Raw genomic sequence first — 24839 nt, 5'->3', positions numbered from 1 at the left:
GAATCCTACCCAGAGAAGCAGTGATGCCAGAGATGGAGGCAGAGACGATGACATGGAGAGATGGAAAGGCTGGGGATAGAAAAGAGAGGGAGAGGGGCTGTGTGCTGACGACAGGAGAGGGGAGTGTCTTGCAGGGTATACCCTGTGGTTGGTTGATGATGCATGGAGGGGACTGTAACCATGGCAATGAAACGATATACAATAGGATGGATGCAAAACTAATGTTCTCCCATGTAAACTATCACAGAATTCACAATACACCATTAAAAAAAAAAAAAAAAATTGAAAGTGATTGTTTCTGGAAGGGCCATTCAGAGGTGAAAAAGGGTAAGAGAGAAGGTGCACATTACTGTATTTGACAAATAGTACTTTGTAAAAAAAATCACATAAAATTTCAGTTAGATTCTCAAATTATGACAACATACCGTTCAATAGCACGTAGCTTAACTTGATTCATATCCTTTAGAACCTCCAACATATTTGGAACGTCTTTCTTTCTCTGGTTCTTTGCATGACGGCCATCGCTGGTCTTACGCACACCCAGGTGCTGTTTCTTCATTTCAGTTACTGAACTGACTGAGTCACCAATGTTAGGTGCTGGCAGGACAGCAGGGGGACATGGAGCCCGGAGAGAAGGCTGAGAAGGAAGTGGTGGCGGAGGAGGAGCACAGGGAAGCACAACACTGGAGAACGGACTAGCTTCGCCCCTCAGTTGAGTAGTCTCTGATGACGACTTGAGGCCCAAACGACTCGGTCCATCATTCAAGTCAAAGCAGTCTGAAAACAAAGTTGTTGTTGTAGTTAGGTGCCATCGAGTCGGTACCAACTCATAACTGGGTGAAAATCAAATGATGCAAATGCGCTCCAACATAATAAGTATGTGGGACTAATTAGAACTTAAAGCAGGAATAGCTTCTGTAGCACTAATGAAATCATGATTCAGTGGCCAGCAAGGAGAAGCAAATTCCCATCTGGTTAGTAATTTCTCTAAGAGTCAAGCCAAATAATAAGTTCATTTTTAATCCAATTTTGAAATGGAAAGAACTTTATCAGCAACACAGACAATCTGAATCTCATCCTCCACTTAAAAAAATCAAGAACATGAGCAACAACTTGTAGTTAGAAACATTCCAGCTAGGGGATCCACTCACTGAGACCTTAGAAACACTTCAGCATGTATTTTCTAGGCAAGAGCTGCGGACTGAACTTTGTCACAACAGATCTGGTCCTAAAGGACTGTATATAAATAAGATTGCTAAGAGAAATTTACGTGTGTGTTTAACTATATGTGTATATATGAGGGAGCTTCAAAAAGTTATTGGGAAAATGGAATTGAAACAAAATGGAATTTTTCTCCAAGCTTTTTGAAATCCGCTTGTATGTTGTTGTTTTGTGCCACTGAGTCCATTCCAATTCATGACACCCCCAAATCAAAACCGTTGCATCAAGTTGATGCTGACTCAACTGCCCCACAGGGTTTCCCAGGCCACCATCCTCACAGGAACAGACAGCCAGGCTCTTCTCCTATGGAGTCACTGGTAGGTTCAAACCGAAGACCTTCCGATTAAGACTACTGACAGCCAAGGGCTTAACCTGCTTAAACACTGTACCTTAGCCAAGGATCCTTGTATGTGTGTGTGCACTCGTTTTTATTAACATATCTAGTAATACGTTACCTATCTGGTGCCATCCAGTCAATCCTGACTCATGGCAACCCCATGGGTGTCAGCTTAGAACTGTTAACACAAACCTCTAATTTTTCAGTTGGCACTCAAGCTCACTGACCGCTTCTATCACTCAGGAACTCATTAATTACATATAATTTACCTACAGATGAATGATATATTGTAACTCTATAAGCATTATAAAATAGTCTCTAAGTTTTATGTATGTTGTTGTTAAGTGCCGTCATGTCAGTTCTGACTCGTAGCGACCCTGTATAGGGTTTCCGAGGAGCAGCTGGTGGGTTTGAATCGCTGACCTTATGGTTCACAGTCCAGTGCTGATCCTACAGCGCCACAGTAGGAGTGTATATGTAACCCAACCTACTGCCACCAAGTCAATGTGGATTCATAAAACCAAAACACTAAACCCAGTATGATTCTGCCTCACAGCAACCTTATATAGGCTTTCAGAGACTGTACATTTTTATAGGAACAGAAAGCCTCATCTTATTTATATTTATACATCATTCTTCAAGAGCAAATATGTTTTTGAAGGTACTCAATACCCATCTCACTTTAAAATGTGCATCTCTATACAAGCACACACATACATACACACACATCCATGTGTGTACAGGGGAGGGGGCTTCAAAAAGTTCATGGAAAAATGGAGTTAAAGAATAATGGAATGTTTCCATTAATTTTTCCAAGCCCCCTAGTGTGTGTGTACACAAGTATATATATGTAATGTATACAACAAATTACATCTCTCAACATTTACAAAAGACTTATCGGGAAAACACTCATATGAATCTGACAGAAGTATAGTAATGATAGCTTCAAACTACAAATATATGAGACCCTAAGCCTATACGTCTCTTTCAAATTAAAACGTTTTTTCTCTTTAAAATGATTTCAGAGAAGTCAGAAAATCTTATTGTTGTTGTTAAGTGCAGCCAAGACAGTTCTGACTCATAGCACCTGTCCGAGAAGCAACGGGTAGGTTTGAACCACTGACCTTACAGCTGATCCAGTACATTCTCCTGCAGTACCACACCAGCTTAGAAGAGACTTTATAATACAAAAATACAGTCTTCAGTAGTATAGCTAGCTCGTCTTTCTACCAGTCACTGCCCTTAATATCAATTTCTTGATTTATTCTGAATAAAAATCAGATACAATAATTTTATATACATAACAATCTTTTATGGTAATAGTTATTGTAATTTACAAGACACATTATCACCAAATGCTTTCAATACTAGATGAGTATCATCTAACTGAAACAAAGCCCGGTATGCAACTTACCAGAATTTGCACCATTTCTCAGTTCCTGCATTTCTACAATTGCAGCAATCTGGGAGCGAAGAAATGTTAGCTCATCTTCAAGAGCTGCTATTTTTTTAATTGCAGCGTCATTTACAGGTAGACCCTTTTTGAACTGCTTGTTACATCTTAGATTAGGTGACAATGGGTCTTGAGCTAATTGCAAAGGATTGAAAAATTCCATTTCCTCCTCCTCTTCACGTTTCCCTGTATAATTTCTGAAGGTAGAAGTAAGAAAGAAAGAAATAGGGAAGAAGGGGTGGATGTAGGGAGGGAAGGAAAGAGGGAAAATTGCAGTCAATAGAGGAATACATGAATTCACGGAAAACAATGGATACCAAAATACAATCGACTAGTTCCCATCCCTGGTTACTATCTCTAGACTCTACAAGGGGGAGCCCAGCATCTTACTCCACTTCATATTCTCAATAGCTAGAACAGAATGCTCTCCTTAATAGATGGCAAACAGAAGTGCAAAGAAAATTGAAGACAAATAGAAACAATTAGTCCAAATGGACTAAAAGACAAGGCAACCATCAGCATCTAAAACCCTGAGACCAAAAGAACAAGACAGTATCTGGCTACAACTACCAACTGCTTCAAAAGGGGTCACAATAGAATGTCCTAGAGTGGAAGAAAATGTGGAACACAACTCAAAATTATACAATAACTGGGTTTACAAATTGGAAAGAGACTAGTGGGAGCCAAACCCCCAGATTAAGACCCTTAGCCAACCTTCAGGTCTGGGAATGAACTCACCCCAGTGGCTCAATTTTCAGGTGAACAATAAGTTTTTTATGGGAATAACAACACTGGGGGTGTATATACTCCTTAAAGCAATCAACCATTTGAGATCAAAGAGGCAGCATTTCCTCAGAACAAAGTTCAGAAGGATTAGGCAAGAATCAGGAAACAGGAAAGAAGTGTAATACGTGATGATGCATTGTGGGAACTGCAATCAACGACACGAAACAGAACATGTGTGAATTCCTACATATATATAATAGGAATAAGCAGAAATATTGCTGTTTGCTGTTAAGTGCTGTCGAGTCCGTTCACACTCACATGGTAAGATTAAATGGGGTATAAACGAATGAACAAACCTTGCGTTTATATTGTAAAACAAAATAATTATCCTGTAAAACAAAACAGTTATCCTGTAACTCTACTAGCTTTAAAAACAGTGCTAGAAATTCTGTGTAAGCGACTGAACATTAACTTGAAATTCTAACATCCAGAACTGCATTAGAGATTAACTCAGAATAGTCTACTTTGTTTGAAAACTGATAAACCAAATTTACTACATAAATTTAGCCAGAATATTTGAATAACTGGCACACTTCATTTTCTGGCCATCTGAGACAGTATCACTTACTGTGCTTGCAACCTGTATCTGAATAAATTAACAGGTAAGTTAGTGCTCCTTAGGAGTAACATATCCACCTTTTGAAATATGACTATCATTGAATGATATGCAACAAACACTAGATATGCTTTGGTTAAAGACATTAAATAAATCTGGTATCTACTAGAGGAAACCACTTGCTCCTAAAAATGAGCACAATACTTCTGACATCCCCCCTTCCGTTTTTCATCTTCTGAGGGTCCCTTTGATATATCTTCCAAGGCCTGGTGCTCCCTCCTTAGTGTAAGTGTGGATTCACAAGAACGGGCTGAGTGTTTTTTGGTGTACATAAAAAAAAAAACAGGGAATAGAAGCAAATATTGTTGAATGATGATGCACAGAGGGGATTTCATTGCAATGAAACAAAATACAATAGGATGAGTGTAAAACTGATGCTCTCCCATGAAAACTATCACTGAATTCACAATAAAAACTTAAAAATAAATAAAAAGCTCAATCAGTATGAACACACTCAAAATATGCAAGAAGTCAGATGACACCCTATACCCCACTTCCCAATTAAGCCCACAAAATTACCGAAATCTGAGATAACTGGGTTCTTCTTCACTTGCCACGCAAAAAATATCAGCAAAAGATGGGACTGTAGACCCACAGTTAGCTGCGTCTGCAGAGTTCAAGGGCAGGATCAACTAAAGTGATAAAGAACAAAAGTCACACCACTGCAGGGAGGTGCTCTATGGAAGCTAAGTCAGTTAAAAATTCAAGAGTGCAGAGGAAAATGAATATTCAATAGGAAAGCAGGCATGCACCCATCTGCTATCAACCACAATACAAGCTGCTCAGGTGCTGCATGGAAGCTGGCCATCTCTGAAGAAACCATACAACTGCATATGAGGCGGCTCGCCTCCCATAGACAACTAGGCTTCTGGAGTGCAGGAAGCCTTTCTCCATGCTGTGGTACCGTACATCCCTAAGGGCATCTCAGATGAGTTTATGCACAGTGCTTAACCAACACATACTGACAGACTTACCTGAAAATTAGGTCTTGGACAAGGTTCTAGAGGAAGAATTTTCCCAATAATGCGAACAATACTCCGAGCTGATCCATATTCTTTATTTTCCCAAATTGACAAAATCTATTTAAATGCAAAACATCGTTTAAAATGTATTCTAAGTATATTTGTACATCTATGAAAAAAGCAGATGTAGATGGGCAATAACATCTATTTTTTTAAAAGAAAATTCACACAAGTATTCTTAAAGTACTTCGAAGAAGAGAGAAAAAATAAATCAGTTCCTAGACTTGCTATTTATTTACCGTGGACTACATCTGCTTGGAGTCATTTCTTTAAAAAAAAATACCAGAAACAAAATGTGTCACATCTGTTAACCTGAGCTTCTCATATTGATACAAACTATTCCCACAGGAAACGCCGCCACCACCACCACACACACACACACACACACACACACACACACACACACACACACACACACAAGATATAACATTTCTTTTGACAGAGGTTTTAACACAGACAATATCTCTCTTTTAAAAATAATTAAAAATTAGACTTTTTTTCTTTTTCCTCTGATTACAAAACAAGAGACACAGGTAGCAAACAAATTCTTGTTTTTTACTCTTGGCATCCTGATGGACCCATCTAGGAAGCAGATGGATCTACAGTTCTGGAACTCAAGAAGACGAGCAGGAATTAGAATGTGTGAGCTAGAACTCATCACCATACAGAATACATGAGATATGTAAACAGTGACGTCATGGAGCAGCTGAGAACAGCAGGATAGAAAGACTGGGAGTGCTCAACACACAGACTCAGACTCCTCCTACTTAATGTCAGGCCGTCTTCTCTGCCTCTCAATGGTAATGGCTCTGAATTTATCTGATCAAGTCCAAGCTTTAGACTAAAACTGAGTATCAATTCCATCAATCAGCTTCATAATCTTCCATCACTTGTCAACCCAATCTCCATAATACACAGGGAACTTCAAAATGTTCATGGAGAGAATCCATTATCTTTTAACTCCATTTTTCTATGACCTTTTTGAAGCTCCCTAGTACTCAATGCAGTCCACATTTTACTCTCAAATCACCCTGTGAGATCACCTGTAATGTGGCCCCTGTTGTCTCCATACAGCTTGAGTTCCCACCATTCATTTACAAGAACACTTGAGTTCCCACCTTTCATTTACAAGAACACAAGTTCTTGTGGAGCAAGCAATAGTCCCCATTGTCTCAAGCACACATCAGTCTGATCCCAGGAGCTGTGAATTTCCCCATACGCTTTGAGGGCTTGATCTAATTCTAGCCAGGTGCTGATCCAGTTTTCATATCTTCTAATGTCCAATTCATTCTCCCCTTAAATTTATTTCCACTCTCATAAGCTTCGCAGGGTCGGAATCCCTAAACTACTTCCAGTGAGCATCTTACCTACCGTGGCACATAATTACATGCATGGTGCTTTGGCTCATGTAAGGAGCCCTGGTAGCACTAAAGGATATGCACAGTACACGTTGGCAGTTCAAACCCACCAGCCTCAGAAATACTTTACAGGGTCACTATGAGTCGGAATCAACTTGATGGTTTTCGCTCATTTTCAATGGATTCTTCTCCCACTGAGCTTCCTTAGTGGAGCAAAGTTTGCACTTCACAACTAACTAACTCACCTAAAGGTGGGCAATTCAAACCCACCCAGTGCAACCACAGAAGAAATGCCTGGTGTGGTGCCTTGAATTTACTTGATACTGGCTTTTCTATCCAATGTCTTAATTCCCAACATGTGATTGGGTGGGACTATGCAAATAAGATATACAGGACTCTAAGGCTGGGATTGGGTAGTTTTGCCCTCCAGCTAGGCTTAGAAGGCGCCATCTCAGAAGCAGGTATGGAAGATCCCAGGGCCATCAACAGAGAAGAGCATGAGTGGAGCGGCAGAGGTGGCCGCATGCAGTGACAGAGCAGCTGTGGACTTCAGGGCCCATGGACTGAGGCAGAGGCCAAGGGACTACATGGCTGAGAGGTGGAAGACAAGTTGAGGAGACCTGCAACATGGCAGACCAGAGGTGTTCCTGACTGGACACCTGCTGTGTCCTGAGTTGTTTCTGATACTGAATTGTACCCTGTTCACTTCCTTAATAAATCTCATAATCCTAAGTACTGTTACTTCTGTGTGACCACTGTTGACTGCAATGGATCGCCAAACTCAGATGTGAAGCAAAGAGTGCTGTGGGAGGGATGGTTGGTGTCTGAATAGCTGTGGACCACAAGGTCAGCGGTTCAAACCCACCAGCTGTACTGAGTGGAAAAATTGAATTGGAATTACTTTTTCAGTTCCTGGAGGCCCATACAGGGTCACTATGAGTCGGAATCAACTTGACAACACTTAACAATAGGGTTTCTGAGGTTGTAAATCTACAGGAGCAGAAAGCCTCATCTTTTTCCTAAAGAGCAGCTGGTGGGTTTGAACTGTCAACCTGTGGTTACCAGTCCAGGGGTCCTTGTGGTAATGCTGTATTACAATTACAACCATGATCATTGTAATTCCCACCAAACGATTGGGTGAGACCATACAAATAGGGTATATGGCATTCTAACATGGAGACTGGTTCGTTTTGCCATCCCACTAGGTTTAAAAGGAAGCAGCTCAGAAGTTATTGCTGTTGTTCCAACTCATAACAACCTTGTATAATGTTTCTAAGGAAGAGCTGGTGGGTTTGAACTGGTGACCTCTTGGTTTGCAGTCCGGTGCCGATCTAGGAACACCCAATCCCAGTACTAGCAAGAAGAGCCACGAGCGGCGCCCGAGGTCCCTGTTCAGAGACAGCAGCACAGAGAGACAGAGCAGCAGGCTTCTCAGTCTTCCGGTAGGACGCTGGCTTGCAGAATTGGTCCCTTGGGCATTTATCCACAGCATTATAAGAGCTTATACATTTGCCCGAAAAGCACAGAGGGCAAGGGGCCATGTGGCTGAGGGGTCCATGACAAGAGAGGTATGTGTTGTAAGCACCGCTCAGAAGAGGAGCTCACCACCAGACCAGAGAATTGCTGTATCCTGAGTGGTTTGTGCTCCTGAATTGACCCGTTAACCTCCCCAATAAGCCCCATAATCCTGAGTACTGTCTGAGTTCTGGATGGCCACTGCAGCACATTATGGAACCCCGGAGACAAGTGGAGTGCCGTGGGAGGGATGGTTGGTGTCAGAGGGTGGGAGCATGACTGACCACCTCATGGGAATCAGCCTTGGGAAGGTGGTTCTCCTTCCCCTTTGTGAAACTGGAGGAGGTCAGACATCAGCTAGCTGCAGACCATTTTTGCAACATTATGTCCAAAATGAACACCCAGAGAAGCAGCAGACAAGAAACAAGGACATGTTGCATTAGGCAAACCTGCTGAACAAGACCTTTTAAAAGTGTTCAAGAGCAAAGATATCAGTTTGAGGACTAAGGTGCACCTGATCAAAACAATGGTATTTTCAATTGTGCATAGGGTCACTATGAGTCAGAACAACCTTGACAGCACCTGACAACAATCTTCTTTCCCTTGCCAACACTAAGGCGTTGTTAAGTCAGTTTCTCTTTGCTGTCTTAAATTTCTTCCTGTCTATGAACCTCTTCCCCAGTGCTTACTAATATGCTCAGGTTACCCTGAATGGTAGTGGTAGTGTGTCATGGAGTCATATTTGACTCATAATGACCCTGTATAGTGTTACCAAGGCTGTAAATCTTTATGGAAGTAGAAAGCCTCATCTTTTTCCCATGGAGCAGATTTGAACTCCTGATCTTGTGGTTAGCAGGCTAATTTGCAATCCACTACACTTTCTGCTCCCATAAAGATTTACAGTCTCAGAAACCCTGTACAGGATCGCTATGAGTCGGAACCGCCTCCACGGCACATAACCACCGGCCACCATCACCACCACCACCACTCTCTCAGGGCTCCTTCAAGTTACCCTTAGCACTGAAAAATAAGTAAGTCCTGCTGCCACTTCAAGTTAATGGCGTCTCTTAATCTCTTCACCAGCAAACTTCCAAAGACTGCTGCTGCCACTTCCTTTCCTCAAAGTCACTCTTCAAACTACTACACTATGATCCCCACCTTCACGGAGAGAGGTTCTAACAGGTACCGAACCAATAGCCTGTGGTTGTTGTCCGTTGCCGTGGAGTCCATTCTGACTCATGGAGACCTTGTTAAGTTTTTAATGTTATGACCTTTCAAGAGCAGATCACGAGGCCTGTCTTCTGAGAAGCTTCTGGGTGGATTTGAACTGCCAACCTTCCAACTAACAGTCAAGAGCTTAACCATTTGTTTCAAGGGCCTCCCTAATGAAAAGCAAATGATTAGCTGTTGTTCAATCTTCATCATCTCTTGTCTCACTACTTCTGAAATTCACAATGTTTCAATGACATTCAAGGTTCCACCTTCCATTATGTCATCAATTTCCATGGCTTCAACTGTCAAAACAAAGCAGATATCACCCAAATCTAAATCTCTTTGATTTCCTACGTTCTAGAACCATTTATCCAACTGTCTGGAGACTACTTATATATTACAACAGCACCTCTGGCTCACCTCATATTCCTATTCACACTGGTATGCTTATTTTGAACAACATCAGCGTCATTCTTCAAATTACTTTTGTTAAAAATCTTTTTATCCTGGACTAATGTGCCAATTCCGTTAAGCTCCAATACTATTTATTTGTATCTTTCTTATATTCTAGTACACGGTCGCTATGAGTTGGAACTGACTCCACGGCACATAACCACCACATTATAATTATCTTTATATTTCTTATTTCTCATATTACATTTTAAGCAGCATGAGTACAAGAACTTCTCTCTGTCACCTGCAGGACCAAACATATACTCTCGAATGCACTAGATGCTCCACAAATAGACACATTGGATTTGCTTATAATTCTGCCCTTTATCATTCTCTCCCCTTCAGATTCATTCTAACTTCATTGAACTTTAAATTTGCCACTCTACATCCAAATATCAAACATGTCTATGTTATTGTTAAGTATAGTCAAGTCAGTTTCAACTCAGTCACCCTGCATAGGGTTTCTGAGAGCAGCTGGAAATTTTGAACCATCAACCTTGCAGATAACAGCCCAGTGCCACACCAGGGCTCAAATAAACCACTAGATAATTATAAAGGTGTTTTATCTACACAATCAATAAAATTCTGTAAAGGTGATGTCTGTATTTTGCTTCTTCTATTGGCAGATGATCTATCCGTATAAGGTAAATAGGTTATTAATCTTCTTATCTCTTCTTTAATACAAACTATCGCAAACTTGCCTTTGTTGCACCTAAAGAGAAGTAACCATTATAAAAAGATAATGTTTACAAATCAACATTATTAAAATGAGACCCAAGAACAAATACAGGTTCATTTAAATCCATTAAAAGACATTCACCTGGTCAATGGGAACACCAATGTATTCCAGCATCTCTCTCAAGATTTTCAGTACAAGAGACATGAATGAAGCAAATACGGATGCAAATTCAAACAAACATTATCAGTTTCTTGAGACCTTCGGGAAAAAGTTTAGAAACTATTAGTCTTTAAGATAGTAAACATCCACAGAAATTGTACTAAATAACCTGAAAAGGCCTATCATCACATTGTTGTTGTTGTTAAGTGCCACCGAGTGGATTCCGACCCTTAGCGACCCTGTAAAGGGTTTCCAAGGAGCAGCTGGTGAGCTTGAACCAAGTACATTGCAGTCCAAAAGGCTTTGCAGTCTGATGCATTAACCCACAGCCCACACCAGGACTCCTATCATTTCATTATTGTTGTTGTGTTGTTGTTGTGTCCCGTGGAGTCGGTTCCGACTCATAGTGACCCAGGGTTTCCGAGGCTGTAAATCTTTACGAGAGCAGAGAGCCTCATCTTTCTCCCGCGCAACAGCTGGTAGTTTCGAACTGGTGACCTTGAGATGGTTGTTGTTGTTAAGTGCCGTCGAGTCGATTCCGACCCACAGCAACCCTGTATAGGGTTTCCAAGGAGCAGCTGGTGAGCTTGAACCGCCTACCTTGCAGTTCAAACGCTCTGCAGTCTGGCGCATTAACCCACAGCGCCACACCAGGCCTCCGACAGTGAGATTAGCTGCCCGATATTTCACCATATTTCTTGGGCACTACGACTTTGCAGGAGTCAAGGGGTTGGAAGAGGAAACTTCAATTTATCGGTTAAAATAAAAAATCTAAAAGCGAGAGGGACGGGGCCTCTGATTAACAACTACTCTAGTAGTATAGTGGTTACGAGACGGGCTGCTAATCTCAAGGCCAGCAGTTCGAAATTACCAGCAGTTCCGCGGGAGAAAAATGAGGCTTTCTGCTACCGATAAGATTTACAGCCTTGGAAACCCTATGTAGGGTCTCTATGAGTCGAACCGACTCCATGGCACACCACCGCCGCCATCAACAATAGAGACACTGGGAAGGCTTCAAGATTCTGAGCTGAGACTCTTAAGAGGCTGGGGACCAACTCAAAATGAAAAATGCTTCTTCATCACAAAAGTATCCGAATGCCCCCCACCTCTCTGATCATTTTAAAGATAAGGGGCTGACTTCGTCAAGCAACCAGTAAGGGATAAGCCAGGGCCAAGTCGTGTCACTCGCTCTAGCCGAAAGTTTTCCGGGGGCGCTCCACACCCGGCATGGTCACCGCGCTCACCTGACTGCAAAACCGAGCCCCCCGGGCACCACCGAGACGTTACCGGACCGTCACGTAATCAACCACTCAGGGCCCGCCTACTTGCCGCCCCAGTGTTCTCGGGCCACAGGATCTCCAGAATCCGCCCCGCAGCCTCTCACTCAACTGGGATAACACGGTGGGAAGAGCAGCCACCCTCCTGCCGAGTCAACTAGCCGCCCTAGCCTCCCAAAACTGTGCACTACTTCCTCAAACCCGGAACTCAGAAGTTGACCAGGGGAAAATCAAACTCCGCGGGTCTAGAGCTCTGCCCGGCACCCGCTCTCATTGGACAAAGCTGAAGGTGGCTCATAGTGATTGGCCACTGGGTGACGTCAGGTTCGCTGCGATGGTTTGCCAACGGAGGAAACTGCAGGGTTCTCAACCTCTCTCGAGGGGGTGGGTCTTTTAAGAAAAGGAAATGGAAGCCAATAGGCAGCTGATGGGCAGGTCAGGCTGTGCGGACGGTGACGCACGCGCAGGACGCTGGTCGAGGATTTACGGTGCTCTTCACCGCAAGGTTGTCACCCGCCCACTTTTCTATCCTGACTGTAAACGGGGCAGCTTTCCTGCTGCGCAAGGTAGTGTTAAATGTCGTCGAGTGAGTTTCGACTCGTAGTAACTCTGTATATGGTTTCCGAAGAGCGGCTGGAGGTTTTGAACCACCGATCTTGAGGTTAGCAGTCCAGCGCTTTTCTTTACAGCGTCTCACCAGAACTCACTGTGGGGAGAGGGGGGGAGCTGGGGAGGGAGAGAAACGATGTTAATTTTTTGGTCACTCATTAGTTATATTCAGTGACCATCTGTTAAATGCCTATGGGACCAACTGAGAGGAAAGTCTTACCATCAAGTATCAATGTTATCACCTCTGTATACAGGGTAGATAGGGATGGGCTACTTAGACATTGGCTTCCTAAAATTAGGGGGAGATGAAGGCACAAAGTGACTAGCTTGCAAAGTTTCAAGAGGGAGTTTGAGAATGTGCAGGGGAAGGTAGTCTCCCCACTGAATAGTTTTCATCTTGTCTAAATGGGTCTGGTGAAAAGACATGGGGATAAGATTCTTATGATTCAATAGTAATTGTTATCATGACTAATTGCAATGGTCACGATTGTAAAGGCATACGTTTTGTAACAAATAATGGGGGAGTAGTTAATCTGCTTGCTGAAAGTGAGAGGACTTGAAACATTTACTGATGAAGATCAAAGAGCACAGCCTTCGGTATGGGTTGCATCTCAATGTCAGAAAAACAAAAATCCTCACCACTGGACCAATACACAACATTCTTATCAACGGAGAAAAGATTGAAGTTGTCAAGGACTTCATTCTTCTTGGATCACCTATCAACACTTGTGGAAGCAGCAGTCAAGAGATTAGACGACATATTTCATTGGGCAAATCTGCTGCACAGGAACTTTTTAAAGTGTTGAAGAGCAAAGATGTCAGCTTGAGGACTAAGGTGCGCCTGACCCAAGCCATGGTATTTTCAGTAACCTCATATGGATGCAAAAGCTGGACAGTGAATAAGGAAGACCGTAGAAGAATTGATGCCTTAGAGTTGTGGTGTTGGAGGAGAATACTAAAAGTGCCGTGGACTGCCAAAAGAACCAATAGATCTATTTTGGAAGTGCAGCCAGAGTGCTCCTTGGAGGCCAGGATGGCTAAGCTTTGTCTCTCATACTTTGGACATATTGTCAGGACGGACCAGTCGCTGGAGAAGGATGTCATGCTAGGTAAGATGGAGGGTCAGAGAAAAAGAGGACGACCCCCAACGAGATGGATCAGCCAGGTGGCATCATTGATGGCGTCAAGTGTGGCAACAGTGGTGGGGTTGGCCCAGGATTGGACATTGTTTCGTTCTGCTGTGCATGGGGTCGCTATGAGTCGGTTCCAACTCGATGGCACCTGACAACAACAACAACAAAGTTAATCTTAACAGTCCAGAAACAAAGGACCCTAGGACCATCAAGGGAGAAGAGCACAAGAAGTAGAGACACCAGAGATGGAGGCAGCTGCTGAGGACTCTTAGATTCATGAAAAGAGAGGGACTGGGTGCTGGCAGCCAGGAGGCAGGCTTACAGAATGTGCCCTTTGGTTGTTTAAATTATTATATATTTGAGTGCTTTTGTGTACATCCCCCGAAAAAAAAAAAAAAAAAAAAAACACAAAACACAGAGGGAATAGGAGCAAATACTGTTGAATGATGATGCAGATGGGACTTTAATCATTGCAATAAAACGGTGAGTATAAAACTGATGTTTTCCCATGTAAAAACTACCACTCACTCCACAAAAAAACTTAAAAAAAAAAAATTGCCTATGGGATAAGAAGCTAAACAGTGCCCTCAGAGGGGTTTACAGCTTGACAGTCCTTTGCCCCATGTTAACAAATGTGGGCCAGACACTATCCAGACTCAGGGTAAATGGAAACTCCACCAAACTCAGTACCATGAGTGCAGTCTAACTCACAGAGACCCTATACAGGTTTTCCAAGACTAAATCTTTACACAGGTGACCTCATCTTTCTCCCATATAATGGCTGGTGGATTTGAACTTCTGACCTTGATATTAACAGCCCTACACCTAACCCAGAGAGTCCTGGCATGGCACTGCAGGATAATGCACTTGATTGTAAGGTCAGTTTGAACTGCAAGGTTAGTGGTTCAAACCCACCAGCCGCCCCTCAGAAACCCTATGCAGCATCACTATGGGTTGGAACCACTTGAGCACAACCACCACCACCACCTGACCCGCAGCACTACCAGATGAGCGAATGTGACCTCCCAATTTCTATTTTGCTTTCACAGTTTGATTTTTCAGCAGAAGAGATGCATTGGAGTGACATCACAAGGTTAATGGTACCTATTGCTGACACATAATAAAAACTGGGTTAATTCAAAAACTGTTTCTGTATGGTCCACATCATGTTCATAAGGATCAGCACTGGACTGCAAAACACAAGGTTAGCAATTCAAACCCACCAGCTGCTCCTGGGAAACGCTCTACAGGATCGCTTACAAGGTTTCAAGAGAGAACTTAGTTTAAGAGGGTTGGGGGAAAGAAAGAGTCCCCACTGAATAGCTGTCATCATGGCTAGATGGTTCTGGTGAAAGGAGATGGGGATAAGATTCTTAAGATTCAATAGTGAATAACTGTTATCATGACTAATCAGGACTATTATACTTGTAAAGGTAGAAGTTTTGTAACAAAAAAAGGGGAGTGGTTAATCTTACAGTCTAGAAACTGAGGACCCTAGGACCATCAAGAGAGAAGAGCACAAGCAGAGTGCGCGGGACCTTATCCAGAGAAGCAGCAGCACCAGAGATGGAGGCAGCAATGGGGGTATGGAGAGGGGGAGCGGCTGAGGACTCTAGATTCATCAACTAAGAAGAGAAGGACTAAGAACTGGTGGCCAGGAGGTAGACTTGCAGAATGAGCCCTTTGGAGATGTAAATTATTATATATGCCTGAGTGGGCTTTTTTGTTTGTGTGTTTTTTAAAAAGCTAAAGTGGATAGAGAGAAATACTTTTAACTGATGGTATATGGAGGGGATTATAATCAGTGTAATGAAACAAGTTAAATGAATGGTTGAATGTGAAACTGATGATGTGCCCTCTAAACTTTCACTCAATCCACAATAAAAACCTTAAATTAAAAAAAAAAAAATTCTTAGAAAAAAAATGGCAATGCTGCCAGACCTAGCTTTTAACATGGATTGTCTAATATGATAAAAGCACAAACAGAAAAATTTATAAATTTAAAATGGCTGGTAGATTTAAACTATTGTTCATCAAAAGACTTTACCAAAAATGATATATCAATAAAGAACAAGCTAACAATTGGCAGAATATCTTTGGAAACCATAAATCTGGTAAAAATCTAATAACCAAAATATAACAAACTTTATAACAAATTTAATAAAAAGATAACCCAATCATAAAAAGTATAAGAACTTAAACATTTTACCAAAGAAAACTTTTCAACAGCCATCAGACACATGAAAAGATGCTCAGCATCATTAGCCATCCGAGAGATGCAAATCAAAACCACACAGATTCTTGAAAGACCAGCAGGAAATAACAAAAACAAAAGCATCAGTCTGATTGGCTGCTAGAAGAGCAAGGAAGTTGTTCACCAGGGAGCCCTCAATGCAAGTAATCAAGTCCCTTCCAGACAAACCCCCCTCCAAGACTGTAACTGAAAGGAAACACACAAGCAGGCATGTAAGCTTGCTGGCAACCACATTGGTCTCCTGGTGAGTGGATGAGCGGGAAAGGCAGCAATGAAATGGGCTGAGTTCAACCACGTTCCATAGATTCCCGTGGACCTGGAGTTGAGAGAGAAGAGAAAAGGCTGTCCAAGTGTGGTGAGACCTGAGGAGTCCTAAACCTGTGGACAAGGACCTGGCCACAGAGGGCTAGAGCCAAGAGTTAAGCATCCAGTTTATATGAAGTGAGGGGAAACGTTCAAGAACACCCAAACTTGCAGATAGTACCCATCTGACCTAGCTTCGATGGCTTGATTAGAACTCGAAGAGTAAGATAAATTTTATAAACAAGTGTAAATTGCTACAATTTGATGAACTTGACCTATACTTATTGATGTAGTAATTCAAAATACCAATTGAGAGGGAAGGAGTCGTCAAATCAAGGATCAAACATATCCCCTCTGAATGCAGGGTTGATAGGGATGGGCAGAAAGGCACAAAGTGACTGGCTTACAAGTTTTCAACAGGGAGCTTAGTTTCAGAGTGCAGGGGAAGGTACAATCCCCACTGAATCATTTTCATCTTGTCTAGATGGGTCTGGTAAAAAGAGATGGGGATAAGATTCTTATGATTCAATAGTAATTATGACTAATTGCAACTGTCACAAATGTAAAAGTATATATGCAACAAAAATGGGGCGAGGGAGTAGTTAATCTAACAGTCCAGAAACAGTGGACTGACCCTAGGACCATCAAGGGAGAAGAACATGAGCAGAATGTGGGATCCTATCCAGAGAAGCAGTGACACCAGAGATCGAGGCAAAGATGATGACGAGAGAGAGCAGCTGAGGACTCCAGATTTATAGAAAGAGAATGGCTGTGTGCTGGCAGCCAGTAGGCAGGCTTGCAGAATGTATCCTTTGGTTGTTTAAATGATTATATATTCCTGACTGGTTTTGTGTACATATAAAAAAAAAAAAAAAAAAGAGGGAATAGAAGTACTGTTGAATGGTGATGCATGGAAGGGATTGTAATCATTGCAATGATATGAAATATAATAGGATGAGTACAAAACTGATGTTCTCCCATGTAAACTATCGCTCAATGTACAATAAAAGTTTTAAAACTAAACAAAACCACACTGAGATACCATTTCACATCCATTAAGATTGCTGTGATCAAAAACAGGCAATCACAAATGTTGGCAAGGATGTGGGGAAATTGGAATCCTAATCCACTAAAGGTGGGAAGGCAAAATGGTACAGCTGTTGTAGAAAACACTGTGGCAGTTCTAAACAACTGTATTACAAAAAAGCAGAAATAAAACCCAGCAATTCCAGTGCTCGGTGGAAAAGATACATATGCTTCCAAAAAAACTTGAAAGTAGAGACTAAAAAACTGACTTGTATACCTAAGCCTATTGCAGCGCTATTTATAATAGCCAAATGTTGGAAACATCCTAAGCGCCTGCTAACAGATGAATGGATAAATAAAATGTGGTACGTACAATAGAATGTCCTTTTGTGATGGACTTATTTCACTCAATGTCTTCCAGCTCTAATTTTTATTGTAGTGGGTATCCAAACTTCATTTCTCAGCGAGTAAAATAAAGTGGAGGGTCGGAGAAAAAGAGGAAGCCCCCTCAATGAAATGGATTGGCATCAATGTGCTCAACTGTAGGAACAATTGCGTGGTTGGCCCGGGACTGGGTAGTGTTTCTTTCTATTGTGCATATGGTTTTGTTTTGTTTTTAGTGTTTTATTGTGAATTATATATGATAGTTTACATGGGAGAACATTAGTTTTACATTCATTCTATCGTACATCGTATCATTGCCATGGTTACAATCCCCTCCATGGATCGATCATCAACCAACCTGCAAGCCTGCCCCCCGACACTAACACCCCCACCCCACCCCGCCCCAGTCTTCAGCACACAGTCGCTCTCCTTCTCTGGATCTAAAGCCCCCACCTGCTTCATGTCATTGTCTCTGCCTCCATCTCAGGCATCACTGTTTCTCTGGGTAGGGTCCTGCTCTCGGCTCTTCTCCATTGATTGTCCTAGGGACCTCTGCTCCTAGACTAAAAAGTTAATCACTTCCTTCCTTGCTATAAAATGTCTACCTTTACATTTCCAACCTTCACAATCAGTCCTGATAACAATTATTCACTATTGTGTCACAAGAGACCCATCTGTATTTCATTTCATCAACTCCGCTTAGGCAGATTGGATGCTACTCACTGGAGATTCTGCCTTCCTCCAGGACCCGTCTCTAGGTTCCCTCTTGAAAGCTTGTCAGTCATTTCTTGCCTATGTAGGCCTCCTCCCCCGCCCCCATTTTGGGTAGCCAATGTCCAAGTTGCCCATCCCTGTTTACTCTGTGTGGAGAGGGTGGGAATGATTCTTGCTGTAAGAATTTGTTCCCTCTTTTGACCTAATGCTTCCATAGGTGTAGGTCAAGTTCATCAAATTGCATCAGATTATTCTTTTTTTCCTCTTCTTTCTTCTTCTGGTTGAGCTCTGATCATCCAGTCATTGAAGCCAGGTCAAGTGGGTATTATCTGCAAGTGTGGGTGTTCTTGTGCATATGCCCTCTCTTTTTATCAGATATGAGTCGGTACCGACTCCATGGCACCTAACAATGATGAGAAATGAAGTCTTGATACATACAACAACAATTAAAAAAATGGATCTGAAAGACATTTGAGTGAAATTAGGCAATCATAAAAGGGCAAACATTTTATGATCTCATAAAAAAATGAGAAAAAGTAAATGTGCAAAAGCCAGTTACCAAGGGCAGGAAGGAGGTAGGGAAAAGTGAGGTTCATGGTGATGGATAAATAGCATTGAAAGGTTGGGTCACACCACCCATTATTTTAACTGATGTAAGTTGTACACCTATAAAAGGTTGAACTGGAGAAAGCTGGGTGATGGCTAAGCTTACGACAAAAGGTTCCTACTGAGGCTCCTTTTATCAAACCAGAAACTACATGGAGTCCTGGTGTGGCGCTACAGGATCAGCACTGGACTGCAAACCATAAGGTCAACAGTTCAAACCCATCAGCTGCTCCTTGTAAACCCTGTACAGATTTGCTGTGAGTTGGGACTGACTCGACAGCACTTAGCATAACAATATGGGATCAAATTGACAACAGCAACTTGAAAGATTAGATAGAAACCTGAAGGGGAATTGTGTTTATGTTAACAAGGGAGGAATAACTTCAATGGCTGCACCAACTGGAAAAATGCGATCAGTTTCATTAAATTGTATGTGCAGCCAACAACTACATTTGTGGATGTTCTGCTGTTTACATTTTCAACAAAATAAAACTTAGGGGAGAAAATAAATGATGCCCTGGATTTGCCAGCTGACGGGCCTATGGTCTCAGCTGGGTAAGGATGAAAGTTGGGCTCAACACAAGTGATGAACATGTAAAGGCAAATGTATCAGTAATCCTACATGGATGACACAATCTCTCATGTTTCTCAGCCATTTCTTGTTGGCCTCATAATGAAAAAATGCCAACATTATATCCTCCTCCTTCCCTTTCCAGTCTCTTATCCATCCAAAACCAAACACAGAGCCATCCAGTCGATTCTAATTCATAGTGAACCTGTACAACAGAACTGCTCCTTAGTTTCAAGACTTTTAATTCTTTATAAAAGCAACAGCCTCATTTTTCTCCGAGAGCAGCTGGTGGGTTTTAACTGTAAATGTGCAGTTAACAGACCAACTCTTTCCAAACTTCACCGAATAGCACATAGTAAACAGGACCAGAGCAGAAACACCCCTTGTGATATAGGAGCTACTGAAGTCTTCAGGATGCACTACTAGGATGAAACATTCACAAAGTATCTTCATTTTTTTTTTTTTTTTTTTTTGTCCTTCTAGCTCTGGTAGCATAGTGGTTAGGAATCAGGCTGCTAAACTCAAGATCAGCAATTCGAAACTACCAGCAGTTCCGTGGGAGAAAGATGAGGCGTTCTGCTCCCATAAAGATTTACAGCCTCAGAAACCCTGTGCAGGGTCTAACTATGAGTCAGAACCGACTCCACAGTACTTAACACATACCAATTGTATGGGTTAATTCACTTACGGCACATCTTCTCATTTTTTCAAATAAAATCACAAAGGACACCAGCTGCAATGTAATTAATTTTTCCTTCTAGACTACATGCTTAACACTAACCCTTGCAGTGTAGTGGGTTATGAGTTGAGCTACTAACTGCAAGGTCAGCACTCACCACCATGAAAACTTATTTCCAGAGTTTTATCTGAAATCTGTGTTTCTTTTCCACTTACTTTCAATTTTTTCAGTTATATGGATTACCCTAATAGTGAAACTCAGGTCCTGGTGTGATGCTGGAGGATAAGCACTGTACTGCTAACCATAGGTCAGCATTTCAAACCCACCAAACTCTCCTTGGAAACACTACAGGGTCAGAAGCAACTACTGAGTCAGAAGCAACTTGAAAGAACTTAATGGCGAGACAATATGGTGGTATAATGGTAAACTGAAATGCTTCATAGTTGGGAATAATTTGCACAAAGTTATTTTTTTTGAAGGCATCAAGGCTAAAAAAAGTCAGCCCATCAGGGAAAATACCCTAAGACTGAAACTCAAAGGGAACCCACAAGCAGTCCAGAATGCACACTGGTGACCACATGGGTCTACTTGTGAATCTAAAGTGGGGGGAAATGCAGCAACGAAATTATGGGCCGAGTTTGGCCACGCTCCATTGATAGCCACTGACCTTGAAATGAAAGAGAAGGTCTGGTCTGAAATTTAGGGAGATGTGTGAACTCCCAGGCCATGGGAACTAACCTAGCCACTGAGGGGCTACAGCTGGGAATGAAGCAGCCAACTGAAGTGTGGTGAGGCATGAGCGAACACCCAAACTTGCAGCTAGTACCCTTTGACCCAGTTTGGATTGCTAGCTGACCAGAAAGTGATCAGATGAAGCAATGCTTCATACTGTAAGCAAGGGTTAACTGCTACAATTTGATGAACTAGACTTTTTGCTCATGGATGCAGTTACTCAAAATTCCAACTAAAATGGAAGGATTCAAGGAACAAGTTTATTTCATCAGTGCACAAAGTTGTAGGGAAGGGCAATTTAGGCATTGGCTATCAAAAATGGGGGGGAGGGGAGACTCTTTAAAGTGTTCAAGTACAAAGATGTCAGTTTGAGGACCAAGGTGTACCTGACCCAAGCCATGGTACTTTCAATAACCTCATAGGCATGCGAAAGTTGGACAGTAAGTAAGTTTAGACAGTAGTTGATGCATTTGAGTTACAGTGCTGGGAGACTGCCAAAAGTGCAGGATGTGTGTTGGAAGTATAGCCAGAGTGCTCCTTGGAAGCCAGGATGGCCAGGCTACATCTCCCATACTTTGGATATACTGTCAGCAGAGACCAGTCCCTAGAGAAGTTTATCATTTTGGGTAAAGTTAAGAGTTAAGAGCAAAAAAGGAAGACCCCCAATGACATGGAATGGGGCAGCAGCAGCAATAATGGGCTCAGGTGCAGCAACGATTATGAGGCTGGCCCAGGATAGGAGGCACAGGGTTGCTATGAGTCAGTACGATTTGACAGCACTTAACACTATCACTAAAAAGCTCTTGTAGCATAGTGGTTACGAGTTGGGCTGCTTAACCCAGATGAGGCTTTCTGCTTCCATATTTACAGCCTTGGAAACCCTATACAGGGTCACAGAGTCCGAACCAACTCCACAGCACATAACCAACACTATCGTCATCCCTAAGGCTCTTGAGTCAAGACAATGAAATAAAAAAAAAAGTCAGAACCCTGACATTCATATGTTACAGTAAGTCTCACTGGCTTCAACTGTAAATTTGATACTTCTCTATACAAAAAATTCATATTTATGTAATTTTAAGACAAGATCTCAGATACTTGTCTAAGCCAAATAAAATATAAAAATGAATTCCATTTCCTTACAAAAGGATTCTATTTATAGCTGTTTAACAGTAAATTTGTAAAGGAAAACTGTAAACCCTTATAAAAGGATCCAACAAGTGTCACTAATAAAAGAACACACTTACATAGAAAGTGTGTGCGTAACATTAGTAATAATTCTGGCTACCAATGGTTTTAACTTTTTACACATACATGAGTTCTTTCTCTAGTAAGATTTTAATTAGAGGAATAATTTGCCATAGCAATGAACCAAACCGTGATAATTTGTCTTATTTAGTACACAAATTTCTATGAAAATGCTTTAAGGGCATGGCCCATTTTCTATTTGAAATACATTAAAAATAAAAGGACATGGTAAAAAACGATACCAGGACTTACTCAATGTGAACATACTAGTTTAAAAAGAACCTTTTAAAAATTATAAACTGGCTACTGTATTTTTTAAAAGATAGAGAAGCAATGTTATGGAGGAACAAGGAGGGTTAATTATACATCTCACCAACTGAAAAAAATAAATAAAAATTCCATTTCCCCTGGGAAAACAAAAGTAACACTAAACAGAAATTTGAATAATTTTATGAAACATTTTCAAACCCCAAGCACCAAATATAAAAATCACACCACACCTTCTAAGATGTATTCTAAAATCCAGAAATCGACCATAAGAAACAGTTTAGGACATAGGAAGAGTCTCCAAATTATGTAAATAAACAACAGCTATTACCACATATGACACTTTATTGGCATTTGACAAATTTACAAGGGTCCCTGTTGCATTATACATCACACTGAATAAGAGCTGTTTAGCCATCCACATTCATTCTTACTGGGTAAATTTTCTCAAATTATAATCTCCAACACTGATAATCTGTGACAAAAGGAATCTGAGTAATTCCTTAAAGTAGACTGCAACTGGAAAAGCCTATTTTTCCTTTTTTTTTATCCCTAGGATGTTGGAACATATATACATACACCTAAGAACTGAGTCATAACCTTCTAAACAAAGCTTTCATAATCCTTTCTGGATATATCCATTGGTTTATTTTTATTTCCCTTCTCCAGGAAAATGGTAATCTATCAGTGCAGGTATTTTTAAAAAAACTTTTTTTTAGTTATTTCCTGGCACTTGTAAACAGATAATAGCATTAGCTAGAGGAACCATTCAGATTAATATGTCATAAAGTGTGGAATTACATTAGGAGATTTAAAAAAGACACAGACTACACTTTGAATCCTTGTACAGTTCTCACAATCATTCTGTCCTAATATATATTCTGGTAAGATACTCTTTCCTCAGTTCTAAATGTTTGAGAGAATAAAAGTAACCAAATCACGTTAAAGTTAAACAATGCTTTTGCATTTAAAACCTGCCTCACAGAACTGAGTCTTATTCCCACTTCCTATTAAATAATTTCTCAGCAAATCCAGTTTTTCCTACTGCCTTAAGTAGACAAGCAAAGCAGCAAATATACAGTCATGCAGAGAGAGTCAATGTCTAACCAAATAGTAATTGTAAAAATAAAAAGTTAAAATTTTATTTGCATAAAATAAAATGCAGGTCAAGAAACCTTTCTTGTGTTGTAAATGCAACACATAATTTCTTTGAAGATTATTTCCACTACTTTCACAATATCAGAATAGATTCAGAACAACAGAGTTAATAGGGGAAATCATGCCACACGAAGGATATTAGGCTCAAAAACATGACATACCGGGTTTGTGGGTACCCATCCACCAGTAACTTAGCATCAAGGTGCTAAAAGCACTGCAAATTATCAAACCAAGGATGAAGGAGTCAGAAATTTAAGATCTTTAAATGTTTACGTTAACAAAATAAGCACTGCCTGTTTAAGCAAACAACTAATTCAGTTGCTGGAATAACAAGTAAAATTTGACTTGTCTTTTATGTACATATGCTTGTAAATCAGACAAACATTAAAATTTACTATTTCAGACTTTCATTCCTTTAAAAAGTCATCAACATAAATATAAAACTTAATTCACATTTGAAAGATTATCCACCTGAAGACTAAAACTCCTGGGAACAAAAAGAAAAAGCCATTTGACAAACTGCAACTGAAATAGAGGAAAAGGTAAGAAACAAGATAGGGCAATGTTGCAACAAGCTTCTTGCTAAATTTCTTTATTAATGACATTTATAAAACAAGTTACTTAAAATATCAATGAACAGTAAGTTTTATCTCAGTAACTTTTCTTCCGGTTAGGCTGCACACTAATGTTTGAGTTATCTGAAAACCCAAATAGGTAAGATATGAAATCAGGTCAATCTATTCTGCATGATAGTCCTCCTCCAAAGCAACAAGTTAACCAGTTTTCTTCTTTTTGTGCGGGGGAGGGGTGTGGAGTTTGAAGGAATGACATTTTCATTCACAATTATTATTGGAAAACCAGTTTCCTCTTTCAAATAATAGCGGATACCTAAAACCATGACCCAAACTTCAAAATAGAATGAAAAGAGAATACTGAGTTTTGAACCCGAATGGGAAAAAAAGTTTCCTAAGAATGTTTATATATATGTGTCACTGCTTGGTTTCAGTTCATTTTAAAAAAAGAAAAAAATTCTCTCAAACTTTTCAATCTAACTTTTAATAGCTTGT

General features: G+C 41.0%; 1 protein-coding gene across 1 annotated transcript in view; it reads right to left on the bottom strand.

Moving 5' to 3' along the window:
- Nucleotides 1-10856, bottom strand: part of MTFR2 (mitochondrial fission regulator 2) — a 64605-nt gene extending 53749 nt beyond the window's left edge. Inside the window, 5 exon segments of the mRNA XM_006878293.1 lie at nucleotides 426-777; nucleotides 2973-3208; nucleotides 4933-5045; nucleotides 5388-5492; nucleotides 10794-10856. Coding sequence (XP_006878355.1) covers nucleotides 426-777; nucleotides 2973-3208; nucleotides 4933-5045; nucleotides 5388-5492; nucleotides 10794-10856 — 869 coding nt within the window.
- Nucleotides 10857-24839: the final 13983 nt, after the last annotated feature.

This window comes from Chrysochloris asiatica, unplaced genomic scaffold (assembly GCF_000296735.1).
Source record: "Chrysochloris asiatica unplaced genomic scaffold, ChrAsi1.0 scaffold00013, whole genome shotgun sequence".
Lineage (NCBI taxonomy): Eukaryota > Metazoa > Chordata > Mammalia > Afrosoricida > Chrysochloridae > Chrysochloris > Chrysochloris asiatica.
Note: the sequence above shows the minus strand (reverse complement) of the source record. Positions and strands in the feature narration are given on the sequence as shown.